Source organism: Callospermophilus lateralis, chromosome 19 (genome assembly GCF_048772815.1).
Source record: "Callospermophilus lateralis isolate mCalLat2 chromosome 19, mCalLat2.hap1, whole genome shotgun sequence".
Lineage (NCBI taxonomy): Eukaryota > Metazoa > Chordata > Mammalia > Rodentia > Sciuridae > Callospermophilus > Callospermophilus lateralis.
In genome coordinates, this window is record NC_135323.1 from 17,499,483 (window position 1) to 17,518,681 (window position 19,199).

Consider the following 19,199-nt stretch of genomic DNA (forward strand, 5'->3'; position numbering starts at 1 on the left):
CACATGTGTGTACGTATACACACACACACACACACACACACACACACACACACACATTTTAGTTTGCGTCCAAGAATTATCAAGTTTTCATATAAACCACAGAAAATATTTAATTCAAATTAAACATGAAACTAGAATAATGTTCGGTCCGTATCAAGGAGCAATTACATTGTTTAAAAAAAAAAAAAAGACAGTACATTTTTCTACATTCTGGCAATCTGACAAGGCACAAGTCACGTCCAGTTTGATGAGGTGACAGATCCAGCAGTCACCATCGATGCTCACGGTTCTGAGGGGACTGGGAAGACACAGACCAGACTTAATACAAAACGGTTCTGCAGCAAGTCTGCAGGAGGGGCTCCCTCCTGGTACATGAGGGTGAGCGCCCCAGGAGCAAGCAGCACTGACCTGCATGGCTGAGGGTTTTATTAAATAGAGGGCGCGTTGCTTCTCGTTCACTCCGAGCTGCTGTGGGTGCCGCCTGCGTTCACAGCAGTAGCCAAAGCTTCCTATGCACTGCTCGGCAGGAAGGCTGGTCCTCTCTAGGTTCTTCTTTGCTTTTGACTTTTTGCCACGGTTGCCCTTCCAGGTAAAGAAAGTCAACTTCTTCAAGACCCAGGTCATGCAGCTTCGAAGTGTGGGCCTCCACGCTCTCCTTGGGCTGTGCAAAAGGCCAGGTCCTGCGTGGGAGGACCTTTCTCCTCCACTGAAAGCTATTCACTGTCTGGTCTGCCCAGCCTGGTTCCGGCCCACAGGGTGGGAGGGACGGCTGGGAGCGGCTTTCTTCACAAGGCGGTACTTTCCGTGTCATTGTCTATATCCAGCAGAATGTGGCCGGGCAGGTCTTTGTTTGCGGAGTCTGAGTGCATTTCAGAAAAGATGCTGCGAAGCGGTTCTGAAGCCCTAGAATTGGTGTCTGGACAGAAAACACAAGGAGACATGGTATCAACGAGGGGCGACGTGTGGGAGCCCCGGGGACGAGGCTGGGAAGGTGAGTCAGCCCATGCACACAGTCCCCTGCTAGAGACCTCAGCAGCCCTGAGAAGTTGAGTCAAGCCTTGGAGATCCCAGAAAGTGGCCCTCATGGCACAATCCCCTCTGGTGCTCCTTCTTGTGAGCCTGGGCAGCCATCAGAGCCAAGACCCTCAGAGGATTTTTAATGAAGAAAGGAAACCTCTTCCTTATCAAGGCCTCTGATGCACTAGATAAAATCTCCTATCAGCAGGGATTCCTCCTGTTACCAATGCTATGACCTCAACCTTGGGCTAGCAAAATTTGGGGTTGAATTATTGGGGTTGTGGGGCTATTCTGTGCACTATAGGATATTAAGCAGAATCCATGGACTTTATTAAATGCTAGATGGCTCTTTTCCCCTAGGGTGACTATCTTGACAGTCTCCAGACACTGTCAAGTGTCTGCTGGGGGCCCAATCATCCCTGGTTGAAAATAACTTAAGTAGACTACCAAATCTCCGATGAATATTAGTTTTCTCTAATACTTATACATCAAATTCCCTTTTCATGTCTTATTATGTTGGCTGAAATTCTTTTGGTTGATCACCCCCCTCCCCTGCTCTCCAGTGCTGGGGATGCAACTCTGGGCCTCATACATGCCAGGCAAGTGCTCTACCATGAGTTATGCAAGTTCCCAGCCCCAGAATTCCTTTTAGTAAGATGGAAAATATATGGTTCTCAAGCCACTGTCCCTCATGCTCATGCTGATAAGACACCTTCATCCACCACAGCTCTCTTCCCAGAGAGGTTAGTGGGTCCTAAATTCATTCATTCATGAACAAATACTAAATATTTACTGAGCACTGACCACATGCCATGTTCTACCTGCTGAGGACACAACAGTGAACAATACAGACACGGTGTTAATGAAGCCTGTGGACAAGTGGGGGGCCCAACCCTAAGATTCAGTGTCAGGTAGAGGTGAGCTCTAGCAAATTATGAGAAAAGCTCTGTTAGGTATTTGAGGGAAGAGAACTGTTTAGCTATGTTGTGATTTTACTTTGTCAGGTTAGAGCTGTCCTGGAGGGTGCGGGGAGGGAACCACATGGAAGGTGGGCTTGCTGGAGCACTTCCCAGGTGGGCTGAAGGTGGCTCTCCCTGCTCTTGGCACAGGCTGCCCTGCTGGAGCTGTTTCTGATAGTGCCTCTGTCTCCCCCGCTCCTCATCCACGCAGGCACAGCAGGCAAATGCCGGTGCACCTTCTCACTGCTCTGAGACTCACCCCTGTCCCCAACCCCTTCCACACTCCTGTCCCTACAGTTCTCCCTGGGGCACCCCTTTCCTCACAGTGACTTCTAGGAGGGTTGGCAGACTTGTCCCTCAGGGTTTGCTGTGCATCACAACTCAGAGAAATTCCTAGATTTATGGAGGTGCCTTGTGTTAAAGAATTCAAGCGCTCAATGTTATTTCAGACAATTTAGGTCTTAAGGTAACTATAAATCCCACTGCACTGGGCTGAGGCGCTCTGTACAATGGCACAGTCAGAAGCAGTCTGTGTGCACAGAACTGAGGATGTCTCAGAATGGTCCTCAGCAGAATGGAAGTCAACAGGACAGAGTGCACATCTGTCTTGTTCACAGTACATCCTCAGTACCTAGAAGCACCACTGACAAACAGCAGACACTTGGATGGACACTTGGATGGCTGCACGAAGAGTCACCCGGTGTGACCAACCCTCCCTTCTTAAATGTCCTTAGGCAACAGGAGCCAGGACTCAAGGCAACAGTGGAACAAAAAAAAAACACTGGAAATTGTAAACCCTTTCCCTGTCAACCCGACCCAACAATACAGATGGTGCCAAGCAGCAGTGTTTCCTCTCAGCCCCCAGAGCTAAGAAGGAACCTGGAGGGCATGCACAAGGCAAAGACCTACATACGGACTGGGTTTCTACTTGTTAACATCTGTATTTACATATAAGACCTCACACATCATGGACAACATCTCCATTTTTACTTCTCTGAATTTTTCTATTTATAATGAAGACAATTCAATATCCGGGGGAAAATGTGTGGTAGGGCCTAGGAAAATCCCTCAACCTGCTCCTGTCATCCCCCTGGCTCCCCAAGCCCCTTTCTCATTCTTCCGTGTATCATTTTGTGAAAGCAAACAGTGGATCTGTTTGCACACAACAGGAGGAAGGAGGGAGGCAATGTGTGCAGCGAGGATTCTGAGAGGGAGTACGCCGGTCGGGAGGACTCACTGGGCTTGCTAAGTGCTCCCCATGCATTCTGCCAATCAACCCTCACCACTCCCCTGGGGAGAGAGGGGAGGCAGACAGCAGCTCAAGGGCTCTGCTCCTTGTCCCACGGGATGGGAAAATGCAGGTCTGAAGGGATCGAAGCCACGTGGCTAGAGTCTGGCTGTGATCTACATAATGCTTTTCCTCCTCCCTAAGGGAGTGTGGAAGCTCTTGGGTGAGGATCCTGAAAAAGAAGACATCACCTGAGGAGCTAATGGCTTCAGTCTTAAACTTTCTGGTGCATTGTAATAAAAAGGAGAAAAAATTATTTTAAAGACAGATGAAAGAATCCAAGTCTCTCCAACCCTCCGCCTATGAATATATGCACTATCTGCATTCCAAGAAGGGCTGGTCTTTGTGCTTATTGCTTGGAATTAAATTCACAACAGATGCTAACAACCACCAAGAAACTGGAAAAGAGATTCCCAGTAACCGGACTCAGCCCAAAGGCAGAATGGAGATGGTTCATCCTGGGTTTGGGCCTCTGACACACATAGCCCGGGTCCTCCTGACCTGAGTGTCTCCCTCCAGGAAGCAGGCCCTCTGAGGGCCTATACTGGCAACCTGATACTTAGGGTATGATTCTAGGACAGTCGGTCACCCTTGCGATTTTGAGTGCGCGTTTTTGGTCATAAATCTATCTTTCAAGAGGGCAAGGTCATCTGTGAGCAAGTGGATCCAAATCCACTCTTGAAATGAAGAGTTTCAGGCTCAGCTGCAGAGTGGACAAGCCCTACCGCCACTGTCCATCCCTCAGCTCTGACCCAGGGACCACAGGCACGGCTGCCTTCTAGGCCTCACCACTCCTTAAGACTATAAGGAATATTCTTATCCATGAAAGACATTGACTCAACTTTTTATTATTCTAGGAGAGGTTCTGTTCAAGTCTCACTGGATATTTAACTTGACCCGATTTCTCTTATCTACTTGTTAAAAGTAAACTGCCAATAGAAGAACAAGCCACTTAGTACTGATCCATCTGCTAGTTGAAATATTATGCTGTCATCTAACATAGATGGCAAAGACCATAGATGTAAAATAAAATAACACAGGATCAAAATCTGTATACTTCAAAATAATTGTGACCACACACCTCCTTGCCTTCATAAAAACCAGAATTTTTAAAAAGTAGAATAAAAATAGACTTCCCCAATTATAGAACTGTAAGTTCTTATTATTTCTAGTTCTCAAAATTTCTTTTTATATCCATCCATACTATTTTTAAAGAATGTATTATTTCACAATATAAAGAGTCTGATTTTTAAAAGAGGACGCTTGGAGAGCCAGCAAACTGTCCAGTGTTATGGGCATTTAAGAGTGACTCCGTCATTGTGACCCTGGGTATTCTCCTAACTCCTCTCACTGCCTACAGTAAGAAATGTCTTCTCCTGCAGGGTATTGTCTTTCTAACCCACAAAAACACTAATAGGAAAACCAAGTGGTGCATGAAATTGAAATATGGACACAGGAGCCCTGCTCCTGACCTCCTGGCTCTGGGTCCTAGAAGGCTGGGTCTGGGCATGTAAGTTCTATAAACGTTGACTTAGGAATCCATCTAATATGTAACTTTGATCTAAAACATTTTCGTTTAGATAAATGTAATAAACAACTGCCATAGATTTGACCCTGTGTGTTATGAACTGTAACAGGTGCTTCCTATTTCACCGAGTTTAATCCACCTGTGAGGAAGTGTCACCACTTCCGAGGTCAACCAGGTTGTCCCCTGCCCAGAGTAATGGAGAGCTAAAACGCTAAGTCAGGTATGCTTGACGGCGCAGTGTATGTTGTTTCTACTACACCTCAAGCCTGTTCAATAGAGGAAAGAACAGAAGTTCTAGAAGTCATGAGGCCAGCCCTGCGGCACCTGATCCACATCTGTGCACACATTTAGTACTCAGGATGACTCACAGCAAGCATGGACAAGCTGCCCTCCTTAGTGCATGCACTATTAGTAGGGGTGCAAGCAGGCAGGGTTAGGGAGACTGGTTAGTAACAGGCATTAGTGCACAAATATGATCAGACAGCAGCAAAAATGCTTTGGCCAATCAGGTGCCTTTTCCTTACCATTACATATTCCAATTTCAGTTCTGACTGAATATGGCAGGTCATACATCTAAATTATTTAATGAAATGTTTAAATTAGAATATTCTTTGCTAAAACTTATTAAACACAGCAAGATGAACACTGTTCCCTTAGGAAGTTAAAACCCTACTGATCCTCCATTCTCCAGAGCTCTGCTCTGTGCTGAGCTGCCAGGCACTGGCCACCAAGCCTGCGTGGCGGCAGTGATCCCCGGAGAGCTGACCTTGATCCCAGAATCCTCGTGTCAGCTCTTTGAGATTAAATACTCTAAATGAAGGGCCTGTTTTCAGGAAATTGCCCATCTGAAGTTTTCCAAGTGAAAACAAGATGTCATGGTACAGGAACCTGCTCAAGGAAGTTACTACCTTCCGTAAAAGCCCAGTGCTAGGTTCAAGAATGGCTAATAGGCAAGCCAACCCCTGTGAGCTCCTGGACTCTAACTGCTGGCTTTCTGTGTACATCCAACGGCATCCAGGGGATTGTAAGATGTTAAAGGTTAATTCTGTAATACAAGACAATTGTGGTGACCTGGAGTCTTGTGTTAGGAGAACTCACAGCATAGACTGGCTTTTAAATATTTAGCTAGTATCTTATGGAAAAGTTACTTTTAAGTGGAAAATTTTGCCTAATAATTACAAAGCACAGTGAATTGCAGTGTTGTAGCTGATCAACAGAACAACCTTCTGGCATAAACACAACCCAGGTAAGAACCCTATTAAAGGAGACATGGAATTCTGGTTTGTAGTCTTCCATCTAAATAAAAACGAAAGATCTAGAAATAAAATGCCGGGGTGCCACAAGTACTAAGCGTTAATCCTTTAACAGTGATTATGGCTCAGTTACTTTACACTGTAAACGATTTCCACACCCACTGGGCACTCCCAGACTCAGGTCAGTCACCAGGTAATAAGGAAGGTGGGCTCGGGCCTGTGACTCCCCCATGTTTTCAGTCACACTCTAGCCTTCCCTTGTGCTGCCTATAGGAGTCTTGCTCGAGCAGAAGTTGGGGTGCTCTTACAGCATGGCCCATAAAATGCTTCTGGCTGTGATGAAGGCAATCACACTCTTAACGAGAGGCTTCTGCTGAGCAAATGTAGGTCCAAGGGCAGGTTCAGATGAGCTTCACAGCGCCTTTTAAAAAGCTCATTGTGGTTTAAGAAAGCAAAATGTCGGCATGCTGGATTACAAAGGGATTCCAAGGAATTCAGTAAAGGATCTTGGGGGAAGACTGGTTTCCCCACCTGGTCCTGAGGATTTCAGACATCAATTAAGAAGCTCCATGCAGTTAAACTTGCACTTAAGATTGAAAAAAATAAAATAAAGCTAGGACTTAAGGGACACAAGTTTTTGTGCTGTTGTCACTCGAGTCCTCTTGGTTGGATGCTGATGAGTCAATCAGTGGGAGGCCAACTGCACTGGAGGCCAACTGCACTGGGCAGAGCATCGGGCTGTGTTACCAACAGGAAGGACAATTTTTAGCATCCTACGTGAACGGCTTGAAAGCAGCTCTCCCTCTACTGACATCTACGCCCGGATTTGGAGCACTGCAGCTCAAAGTGCTTCTGATAAACACAAGAGGAATGTCCACATGCTATGGCACGGACGGCCTGCTGACTGGCATGGCGCGGGTCAAGGGCCACTCTGGAGCACAAAGTCCAAAGCACATACACGAAACATGGCTTAGCAGGAGCATTGGAGCTGCGGTCAAGCTGCTTGGGGGGTACAGACCTTAGTCCTGGACACTTTCCCCACCTGTGAGGGCACTAGGAAGGACATCTATTGGGAAACAAACAAGCAAACAAACCATTGTGGCTTTGTGGTTTTCAAAATAACACTGGTGTCATAAGAAAAGTCATTAACCATTGATAACATGTGCAAACGAGGCATCACATTCCTGGGGGGAAATAAAGCTATTGAAAGATATTATTTGAAGTTGGTTAACCTTATCATCTTGGGTCCCCATTTTGGGTGTACTGTTGGCTCATTTTCCACTGAGAAGCCACCTGGGATGGTTGGAGAGCCCAGAGGAATATTTCAGTGGCTTCTCCAAAAATGCCTCCATCTAGAATAATCTATAGCTGGAAGAATTGATGTGGAGCTACTAATGCCATTTTAAAAACACTAAAAATCTATTCATACTTAAAATTAAATATTGAATTTGAGTATCTGAGATGAAAATGGTTTTTAATATGATTAAAGAAAATGGTCGTGTTCTAGAGTTCCTGCAGGAGATCCCATTTGGGGGTCTGCTCCACTCACACAACCATCACCTCTCAAAACAGGCTGGCACTGGGGCTGCAAGGAATCTCAATTCTTCCCTCTTGTGCCACTGGAAGGTGGCATTCTGCTAGGATCAGGCTCTGAGACCTGCCTTCCAGCACATTCAACTTGGCATGATCAGGATTTTTAAAGTTATACCTGAAATTCTTCATTCACTATGAATGTTTTTACTAAGAAACGATCCACCTGGATTAAAAGTCATCACATTTAGAAACATGCAAATGGAGATAGGTTTGACACATGTAATACGACTAGAAATCTTGAACCAACTTCAAGGCCAGGCTGTGGATTTCAGTTTTGCAGGCCACATGACCTGCCACGACCACACCACTCTGCTGTTCTAGCACAAAAGCAGCCAGAGACCAGATGTGACTGCTGGGCGTGGCTGTGTGTCAATAAAACCTCAAGAGCACCTGGCTGGGGGCCAGCATGTTTGGCAGGGGAGAGTGACTCCTACTTACCTGTCACTATTTTGGAAGCTGTTGGTGCTGCACTGCTGAGGCTGCTGTCCCCGGCAGAGTGGGCGCCAGGAGGATGGGGGGGCGGGGGCATGCTGGGTCGGTTCCTTGGCTTTGGTACTGGCCTGGGTCTCGGCAGGGTTCCAGCATGTGTCTGCGCAGCCTCAGGGTTACTCACCACCTGGGTCTGAGCAGCTGGCAGGTTGGAGTTCTGCTTTCCTAGGGGTGGAGTACTGGGGGGTGTTGGAGTCTGAGGAGGGGTGTGGGGTGGCTGCTCGAGTCCATGCTCACTGGGCAGTGTCATGGAGGTGGGTGGGCCCTGGCTGCTCGGCTTGCTGTGCCCCTGCGGCGTGGCCTGGGTGGGGGGCTGTGGCGGCGGGTGGCTGGGTGCTTGTATTGGAGACAGGCTGCTGGAGTACCTCCGGGGTGCAGAGAGCTGGGAGGTGGCCGAGGGCTGGCCTGGGGCTGGGCCTGTGTGCTGTGGGGGAGGAGACGGACTTCGAGCGGATGGCTTTGGTGACAGGCTGGGTGGAAGCTGAGACGCTCCTGGAGCACTCGGGCCCCCGTGATGGCCAGGAGGCGGGTTCCCCGGTTTCGGGGGCGCTGGAGCAGGTTTTTTAACTGCTACACAAAGGAGAAAAAAGAACTTTTAGTAAGAGCAGCAGAGTGACAGCCAGCACCACCTCAGCCAGGAGCAAGGCCAAGGAGCTTGTCCCTGCAGACAGGGACAAGCGGTGCTGACCTCATGCGCCTGCTGGGAGGAGGGAGAGCGCCTCTGTCTCCCTCCCCAGGACCTGGAGCCCCAGTCCAGCCACCAGAAGGCCAGCTGACCAACACCAAGGGAGGGACTTCCTTCCAGACGCCTGACCACCCCTCCTCAAGTGGCCAAAGTCAGACCAACACAAGGGAAGACTGAGATAGCGTCACAGACCCACAGACCAGAGGAACCATGAGCACTCGGCACTGGGCCTCCAGGATGGGGAGACGAACGTCACTGGAGTTTAATGAACAGCTGGGAACCAGACTGGTACCTTAGCTGTGATAAATGTACCCTGGTGACGTCAGACAGTGACACCAGGGGAAGCGGGGTGGAGGGGAGTGGGAACTCAACTGCATGGTAAATCAAAAATCATGACAAAACCAACAATGTATTTTAAAAACATTAAGAGCATTACACACACTCGACCCTTTGTGACCTGTCATTTTAAAAAGATCAAAAAAAAGAAAAAGCAGTTACTAGAGGCTGCCACACCACCAGGGAAACGCTGCTCCAGGCCCCTCCCTGGGTGCCCCAGAGCATGGGAAGAAGCGGGGGAGCAGCGTGGTGGCCCCCCTCCCCACAGTGGCCTGACCCCAAGCAGTCTCCTCCCAGAGGGCTTGACTTATGTTAATAACTGAAATTCTATCAATTCCAGAATAACTTGGGTTAACAGATACAATCTAGATAAAAGTACAAATAAATCTGGAAAAGCTGCCTTAGAATTGTTTCTCTCAAGAGAAGTGATAGCATCTCTCTCCTCCTGACACAAGCGGAGGTCCTGGCTGGGAACTTGACACTGAGGAGGATGGGATGGAGAAAACAGATCTGGAACCTCGTTAGTGTCCGGGAGAGGCGGGCAGAAACCAGGGACCTGAGCATTTCATGATTTCAGCTGAGAGCTCACTGATCCCACAAGAAGGGGAGAAGGAAATGAAGGACACAGAGGAACACGAGTCACTCTCCCAACATCACCTGCACCACCTGAGCACTGTTATACCCATTTCACAGTGGAGAACACTGAGCAACAGAGAAGGCAAGCATTTCATAAGAGGTTACACAGTGAGTAAATGGCAGAACAGAGATTCACACCCATGTCAGTGGACTCCCTGGATTCTTTATCCTCTTTCTTCTTCCTACACTGCTTGGGTCCCTGCTCCCTGCTCACAGAGCCCAGAATTCAGAGTTGATAAAGGTGAAGTCTGCTCTGCTATGTTGGCCTAGAATTTTTGATACTGGAACTCAGAAGACCTTTTCCCACAGAAAAAAGCTAAACAGCTTATAAAGGAAGAGATCTCTGGAATATCAGTCATACCCTGGTTGCCATAAGCAACTTTTTAAAAAGGTCCAATTTTCTGTTTTAAGTAATATTTACTGTAATTCATATTGACTGAAAGTCATTCCTGACATTTCAGGGTACAGTGGGACTCAGAAGAGAAGCGCCACAGCAGAGTGGCAGGGCTATGGGTGGGCCTGGGGAAGACCTGCAGAAGACCAGAGAGTATGTGGGAGGCGGGGTGGGGGGTGGGGATGGAACCGCCTCCAGGAAGCCTGAGAGCCTGGGCCAGGGAGCCAGGGAAGAGGCACGGCCTGGAAGCTGAGGCCCCTGGGGCCAGGCAGGCTCAGGTCAAGGGTGCACATGAAGGTGGCCTGAGGGTAGGAGGGCCTTGGGAAGAACAAAGGAGCTGCCCTAAGTGCCTCCTCCCTGCAGACCTCCCAAGGTCTGCGATGCTGTGCAGACATGGTGCTTCCACTCACAGGGGACTCACTGAACTTAACCCTCACGATGTCTCCTGAGGTCGGCACCTTTATTTCTGGGTCAGCAGCCTTCAACCAGCTGACTTTAGGCAAAAGCCAGAACTGAGCCCCCAGAGCCTTTCCCCACATCACAACTGCCTGCGGGTGCGAGCAGCCCAACTGCCCGCTGAATTCCTCCTTCCTGTGACCACCACCATCCCCAAGTGACCTCATCACAGTGGGAAGCTGCAGTGGCCGTTACTTGTCACCTTCTGGTAGTGCTGCTCTGCGCCCCCACTCCTCCCAGGCCCTCCCATGGCCGCTGGCCTGCCCCGGGCTCACCCGGCTGGGCAGCCGCCTTCTAGACTGACCACCTCTGCTTCTCACTAGAGCAGGATGGGGCCCTGCGGACAGCTGGACCAGTCACTGAGGTGTGTGCCGTGCAGTCACCCGATTTACATGTCAGGAGCTCAGCCACAAAGCGGGAGCAACAAGGCCTGAGGAGAGCCCGGGGAGTGGGGACATGGGCTGCGGCCACCAGGGCGGGTCACGGTCCACACACATCTGAGCATGAGCACCCTCCACGCTGACTGACTCTGGCCAAACACATATTCTGGGGCGGGGTACAGAGGTGGATAGGACAGGCAGGTGCCCCTCAAAGCTGGGCAAGCTCAGGGCAGACGGCTGCGCAGGGGAGCTGCCCTCAGGGAGCGTGGGGAGCATAGGAGCAGTGTCGTCAGAAAGCAGCCACCACAAACTGAACACAGACGCAGCCGCCCTGGACACTGAACGTGGCCCATGGACACTGAACTGGACACTGTTCCTAAACTCAAGCCATCAGCTGAAGAACAGATCTGATAAGAGAAAAAACTGGCTCTGCTGGGTTAACGCACCTCCACACAGGGGCCCAGGAGGTCCTGCTCCTGCGTGGCTTTTGTCATGTGGTGTTCTAAGGCCCTGACCCTGGAGTAGGACAGATGACTTCCCTGTGCGGTGCTGCGGCCCACTCCTGCCTGTGGTGGAACTTCCTCTCGGTTCTTCTCTATTGACCTGCCTCTTTCTGTTCACAGGGGCTGACACTTGTCTTGCTGTAACTCCCCTGCACCTGCACATATAACCTTAACTCCTTGGTGTGGCCGTGCCGGGTGAGGCTGAGGGGGCGCTGCCACAGCCCTTCCTGCATGAAGAAGTGAGCTACCCAGGATCCCTACAGATGCCCACTTGCCCTCTGTCTTCTACAGATGCCCACTTGCTCTTCCGCTTTCCACCAGGAGCTGAAGCAGCACGAGGCCCTTACCAGAAGCTGCGTGGATGCTGGCAAGGTGCCCTTGGGCTTCCCAACCTCCAGAACTGTGAGCCAAAATAAACCTCTGCCTGCCTTGGGTATTCTGTTATTGCAACAGAAAATGGAGACACCTGGCTATTTGTGTGCATTAGAATTTTTTCCTCTAAGGGCTCTTCATGTTTATATGCTCATCATTCCAACTAAGTAGAGTTTTGTTCAATGATAAACTGTTGTTGATTCTACTTCCCCAGTCCTGGTTACAGAGAAGACGATAAGAAGAATATGGACTCAGCAATATGTTCCTCACTACATGAAACCAGCACCTGCTACAATAAACTTGTTATTTTTTGAGCTACTAAAAACTACAAGTCACTTTGCAGTGAGGATCATCCATAAGCTAGCGGCTAGGATGCAGGGCATGGCGGCTCCTGTAGGACTATCAGGCTAAGGAGCACCTTCACTGAGTCAGGCCCCTTTCTAGACCATGATCTCTAACCTCAGCACTGCTGACGACCTGGGCCGGGTGCTCTACAGGGTGTTCAGCACCATCCCGACCCTCTGCCCACAAGATGCCAACAGTAGCCCTCTCTCCACCTATCACCACAAAAGTGCCCCCAGATGTTACTGAATGTTTCAGGAAGGGAGAATAATATCACCTCTAGCTTCTCTAGACACACTCTAGAGGCACTCCACCCCCAGACTCACAAGTGTGTGCCGTGCAGTCACACTTGTGACTACTCTGTGACGAGCACAGGACAGGGCTGGGAATGCTGGGGTGTTTGGGACAGGTGAGCACTCAGCTCACTAAGAGGTCTTTGAAGAGCTTCAGAGGGAATAGAAATAAGCTACAAAGAAACTTGTAAATCGAGAAAAATGCTCTAAAAAAGAGTATCATCATAGAGAATGACTTGTGTATATGGTAGAGAGAGAGGTTGGTTTCACAGAGGAAGTGACCCTTTAAACTGAGGCCTGAGAAGGATCATGTGAAGATATGGGACAGAATGTTCCAGAAGAGAAAACAACAGGTGCAAAAGTTCTAAGGAATGACTGAACTTAGCACATCCAAGGAACTGAGAGCGGAGTGCAGAAAGAAGAGAGTCAAAGAGGGGTGCTCAGAAGTCCCGGCTAGTCCAACAGGGTCCAGGAGGGAGGGGGCAAGGAGGCCACAGGTGAGCGTCACCAAGAGATGGCATGGTCTCTATGTTTGAAAGAGACACCTCGTTGCTGGGTGGACTGAAGGGGCTCAGGCAGGAGCCATTCATGTTGTCAATCAGGACCCAGGAAGCCCTGACCCCAAATCAGAGGATAGTGACTCCCAGCCCACAGAGCTCAGCAGTGTAGACACTGCTGGGTCTCAGATGGAGCGAAGGCCTGGAAACTGGGAGTGTTTCTGGAGAAAGAGTTTTCTACTGGTTAAGCTTGGAAGCTCCTAAGGGAAACATTCTTAAATGTCTGCTTTTCTGCTACTTTCCCCCCATTTTTCTTAAATGCTTTTTCTCTTTCATGACTAATTTTCCTACTTGCCATTTTATAACAGATAAGGAAAAGATCCATCCCAAAGCCCCACAACCTGGACCCTGGCACCAACACTGGGGGAGGCGGGGGGGCTGAAGCCTTCCGCAAGGGCAACGAGCACAGAGGGTCACTTACCCCGGCGCAGCGTGTGAGGGCTGGGACCAGCAGCGTTGTGAGCTGGGCCGACAGAGAGCTGATGGGAGCTGACACCTGTCTGGGCCTGGCTTTGGCCACTGGTCATTTGACTGCTATTTCTCCCTGGTGCAGGGACAGCTGCAGATACAGAATCCTTGGGTTTTGGAGGACTAAAGGGAGTAAAAGTCAAGTTAGATGTCAGATGTTCCCTGCTAGAAGAGCTAAACATAGTATAAAATACAGTCATCCCTCAGCATCCCAGGGGGGTTAGTTCGGGGAACCCCTGTAGACACCAACATCCAAGGATGCTCAAATTCCCGATATAAAAATGTGTAGTATTTGAATATTACCTACCTATAACATCCCATATACTTTAAATCATCTCTAAATTACTTCTAATACCTAATACTATGCAAATGCTGTGTAAACAGTTATACTGTATTGTCTAAGGAACGACAAGGAAAATTGTCTACATTTTAAAAAAATACAACATAAGAAATATTTTAAAAATATTTTTGATGTGTGATTGGTTGGATCTGTAAGAAGAGAACCCCATGGAAATGGAAGGCCCGGTGTGTAAGATTCCAAGGGCGATCCTAAGGTGGGGAGGGTCTGGTTAACTAGCAGGCCTGGTCCAATTACAAGGCACGTTTCAGGTCTCGGAATCTGTTTGACTGGGTGAATTAATGGATGAGAGAATAAGTGATAAATGCCAGAAATACTATACCTTGACAGACTTGCTACACTCAAACGCTTGCTAGTTAGCACACTGCGTGACGACAAGCAAACGACACATGAACAGTGACAGCTACACATCACGCAGGTGAAAGGCGGTCCATCATACTGCTAATGCCTATGGCCTCCAGTTTACAACACCAGAGCAGAATGGCAAAGAACGCAAGCACACGTTGCCTTCTTTTGAAAACAGAAGCAAGCCATTTGCAGTCTTTTGTTCTGCCCTTTGCCAATCAGGGGAGTGAGAGCAAATCTGGTTCACTCTCTACCAGAACGACTCTTGGACAAATGCCATGCCCAAAGGCCACCACCTGCACAAAGGCTGGGCATCCAGCCTCCAGTGCCGGCAGAATCAGCTCCCTTACCTGCTGTCACCCGGGCTCAGCCCCTGCTCCAGTATGCTCGCAGGGGAGGGAACTGTCCCACCCCCTGAGCTGCTTTCAGCCCTAGAGCTCTGGGAAGGGGGCTCTGGGCCTGCTGGAGCCGAGGCGCTGCCGTCCGTGGGCGGGAGCGGTGGCTGGAAAGCGGGGGATATGTGCTTTCTATTTAGAGTGCCACCCCGCCGGTGGGCCTGGAAGTCCATAAGCTTCACACCAAAGCTACAGAGAGAAGAAACAGTCAGCACAGCACACAAGCCGACTACCGGACAGAAGCCCAAGGTCCACATGTGTTAAACCACACATGGGAACAGCCGCCCAAGTTGCCTGGCATGCAGGGATGTGACGAGGACCGTACACATGGCCATCCCCCCAACACCAAAGCAAGCAATTCAACTTAGCTCTAGACCTGAGCAAAGCCAAAGGGCCTAGACTGATCAAAGTCCTTGATCCACCTGGTGTGAGTGAGCGGCTGAAAGCGAACTGGCAGGCCTCCTTGAGGAGCCATGCTGATGGGCTTGCTTCCCTACTCCTCACTCCACCTCAAACCTGCCTGGGAAACGAGGCGGCAGCCAGATCCTGAAGTGGGCAGTGTAAGGCTGCCACACTGTCAGCCTCTTCACTGGGACGAAGGCAGAGACTTGCTTCCCATCCTAGTGAAGAGGCAGAGGCAGGGTGTGCAGAGGAAGGGTGCTGGAAAGAGCTAGTTCTGGGAAGGAGATGGTGGCTGGAGGGTGAGAGAAGGAAGTCTCACTTTCCACTTAAGCCTGCAGGTATACAAACTTGAAACCCCTTTTTCTCAGTTCAGAAAATAAAAAAAAAGATGCAAGCGTGTCAGAGCTCATGTTCAGCTGGCAGGGAGAGTCCACCCAGGCAGGTAACCCGGAACTGTGTCATGTGATAGGACTTGTAACACCACAGTTTGTAGCTTCAAATATACAAAAGCTAATTTTGTTATAGACAAAATAACATTCACCAGGAATCACTACTTTAAAGTGTGAATGAGGGTTCAGGTAATGAAACTTCTACATTAAAAAAAAAAAAAGTGCATTCTGGCCAGGCGTGGTGGCACATGCCTTTAATCCCAGCAACTCAGGAGGTTGAGTAAGTTTGAGGCCAGCCTCAGCAACTTAGTGAGAAATTTAAAAATAAATAAAAAGGACCAGGGATGTGGTTCAGTGGTAGAGCATCTCTGGGTTCAATCCTCAGTACTGCAAAAAAAAAAAAAAAAAAGACAACTCCCACACACCTCTCTATAAACTTTAAGATTGAGCAACAAGTACAAGAGCATGTTGTTTAGTTTTAACATCAACTATTTCTAGTGACATTATCACATAGGCACAGGAAAAGCAGGTTACTTCACACAGGCCTCCTAACTCGAGCAGTTAGGATGCCCTGGGATACAGGACATCTCATCACACACACGGGACAAGCTGGCATCTGAAGCCAGAAGGCATAGTCTCAATTTCCCTTGACCATCTCACAAACTGCCCACAGAGACTAGTGTGGACACACTGCCTCTTACCAAACTGGAACGGCCACATTTTCCCCACAGATGGGGCAAACAAGGTGATTTCTCCAGCTGAACACCAAGTTCAGTGGTCGGCTTCCACTGCGAGGCCAAGTAACACCAACAATGTGCCTCTTTTAAACAGAAAATCACCACCTCCCTGTGAGATGTGGCTTGTTCTCACATACAGTCATGGACCACAGTCCCACTTGTCAACTGGTTTTTCCTTCCTCTCTTTTTCTGCCAGTCCAATGCATTTAGGTGAGCTTGTGAGGTGTGTGTGATGCCATGGCGCTGTAGAGGGTGTCACAGGCTATCAGGAAAGCGCAGTGCACACGCACGATTAACTGATAAGCCACATCCCTACTTCTTGATCAGACTAGGGCCTGGAGCAACCTGCATCCCGATTCCTGAATGGTCTGACTCTGATCAGTCGAGGGTGCACAGGGGCTAACAAGGGCCCCATCTTCCTCACCGCCACCCACTCTGCTTGCCTGGGCAGTCTGAACGCACCTCTCCTTCTTCACCAAGTCCCCTTCCATCACCGCCATGCTGGCCGGCCGCTTCCTCTCCAGAGTCCCCGAGTCAGAGTCGTTTCCAGTGTGGGACGAGTGATTGGAATTTGGGGTGGCGAGAGGCACGAACGCTTCTGATACATTAAACTCCACCTCTGCGAGAGAAACCAACAGGAGCATGAGACACGGGGCAGGGTGGGGTGGGGGGCCAAAGCACCCCATTTGAACAGGAACCTCGCCCTTCAGTCCTAAGCCCTCACTGCTTCACGAAGTGGCAGCCCTGGCACTGTCACCTGAAGAACACTTGATCAACCCAGAGGGAGGTAAGGAGAACCAGAGACAGGGAGGGGGCAGGAGTCAGAATGGAAGTCCCACAGCTCTTCTGCTTCTCTTTTCGTAAAAAGAAATCATGGAAAACAGAAGAGGACCATGAGTGCACATTACTTATTTGATCATCAAAAATGTGAGGAATACTTACACTTTGATATAGAACAGAAATGAAAGGACTATCAAGGGCTGCTTTTGCAAGATTCCTTTCTTGGAGGGAACTCTTGGGCAGAAGGCTGACAGTCACTCAGCCACGTATCCTTAGGTGACCAACATGAGAGAGGCATGATTCTTGAGGACAGGGAGACAGTGGAGAAGAGATGAGCACCACCCTGGAGTGAGGGGGCTCATGCTGCCGGGGACAGGGCAGGGGGGCTGTTCTAGGGAAGCCGGGCTGAGGTCTGGACCCTGCACACACCCAGCCAGTACCCACCAAGGAAGTGTGGGAAGCTCTGTGGGTCCCAGAACTACAACAAAGGTAGCTTGAAACTCTCTCCCCTGCGAATGACACCCTAATTCCCTGACACGGTGAACTCGGCTCCTCACTCACGGGCCCCAGTCGCCCCTTCCTGCTTTATCTTCCACCTCTGCTCAAATCCAGCCATCCAGCCAGAGAGCAACAAGCCCTCTTTCCCCTGGAAGGTTCCTGGATACTCAAGGTCATTTCTTCTCAAGAGCAGTCCCTGGCTCCCTTTTCCCGTACCTGAGTCTGTCCCCTCTCTCTGGCCCCTCCTTCTAGTAATTTATCTGTTGCACGGCTGCCTTCCCCAGGGGCCCAGTTCCTCTGGAGGAACAGCATGTCTCACCAGCAAGCACACAGCAGTGTATTCACTAAATATTGGCTGAATGTTTTAGTGAAACCAAGTGAAGACAAAATAAAAAGATTATCAGTATGTCAAAAAGGACCAAAGAGGAGAAAGAAGTGTGAAAAGGAAGCCAGGTGATCTGGGATCACCGTGAAGACCTGCTGAACCATCGCCCACTGCCTGGCAGCCAAGGAACTGAAGTGGTGATTACCTTCAGGGAAGAACCAGTCTGCGTGCTGGATGATGGGCTCAATCACTGCAACCACATGGACGGATGTGGCCGCTGCCATTTCAGCCAGTGTTCTGCAGAGGAAGTTCACAAAATGAAAATGCTTCCCCGAGGCAGCCTCTGACTTCGAGATTGTGTCAGGGCATTTCCATTATTTTTAAAAGCCAAAATATTTAAATACACTGGAAAATGAAATCCACAAGGTCCTAACCATCTCCCAGGAGGAAAAATGACCCCAACTCAATTATTCCTCCTCAGCCTACACAGGGTCCTAGGAGCAGTGAAGCTGGTTTCAAGATGGGCAATGACAAGGGCTGCCTTTTCCTCCTGGAGCCACATCATACTAAGACCTAAGATCATCTCAAACCACTTTTGCCTATAATGTCCCCAAGAATATGTGCTGCCACAACGTGCCCCAAAAACATGAACTCCCAGCGCGACGCTGAAGACCACCTGCCATACGCCTGTTCTAGACCCCAGATGACTGCCCAGAAGTTGAAAGTGTCTGGTGCCAGATCACAAAAGGAAGAAAATGAATAATTATTATTATATAAGGGGACGTAGCTCCGTCAGGAGGGCACGGGCTCGGTCCTCAGCAACACCCCCCAGATTCCTTCCTGGTTGAGTAGGCTTTTTTTTTTTTTTTTTTTAAAGAGAGAGTGAGAGAGAGGGGGAGGGAGGGAGGGAGGGAGGGAGGGAGGGAGAGAGAGAGAGAGAGAGAGAGAGAGAATTTTTTTAATATTTATTTTTTAGTTATCGGCGGACACAACATCTTTGTTTGTATGTGGTGCTGAGGATCGAACCCGGGCCGCACGCATGCCAGGCGAGCGCGCTACCGCTTGAGCCACATCCCCAGCGCCTTGAGTAGGCTTTTGCTTAAGGGGCTTTCTGGTATCTGGTAGAGAGCCAAAATTATCAACTTTAAGTGCACTGCTTCTTGCTCTGTTTTCATATTTAGAAATTCCTTCTCTGTCCCTAAAGTTAAAAAAATGTAACAGTATTTATAAGTCTTTTTTTTTTTGTACCAAGGATTGAACCCGGGGCACTTACTTCTGAGTCACTTAACTTTCCAGCCCTCTTTATTATTATTATTATTTTATTTTAAGAAAGGGTCTTAAGTACTTAGAGCCTCACTAAGTTGCTTAAGTCTTTAATCGGCCTGGAATTTATTTGCCATAAGATATGATCAATGTAGCTA

General features: G+C 49.2%; 1 protein-coding gene across 9 annotated transcripts in view; it reads right to left on the bottom strand.

Moving 5' to 3' along the window:
- Positions 1–84: 84 nt before the first annotated feature.
- Positions 85–19,199, bottom strand: part of Arhgap17 (Rho GTPase activating protein 17) — an 85,339-nt gene continuing 66,224 nt past the window's right edge. For 3 of the 9 annotated variants that reach the window (XM_076840710.2, XM_077106100.1, XM_076840709.2), the window contains 6 exons: positions 17,984–18,075; positions 16,638–16,794; positions 14,603–14,836; positions 13,503–13,672; positions 8,077–8,697; positions 85–916 (listed from right to left, as the gene is read on the bottom strand). In XM_076840710.2, coding sequence (XP_076696825.2) covers positions 786–916; positions 8,077–8,697; positions 13,503–13,672; positions 14,603–14,836; positions 16,638–16,794; positions 17,984–18,075 — 1,405 coding nt within the window. In that variant the 3' untranslated portion in view covers positions 85–785. Of the gene's footprint in view, positions 917–5,316; positions 5,366–7,003; positions 7,112–8,076; positions 8,698–13,502; positions 13,673–14,602; positions 14,837–16,637; positions 16,795–17,983; positions 18,076–19,199 lie in introns of all 9 variants that reach the window. The other 6 variants (XR_013089456.2, XR_013089454.2, XM_076840711.2 and 3 more) reach the window with 5 other exon arrangements.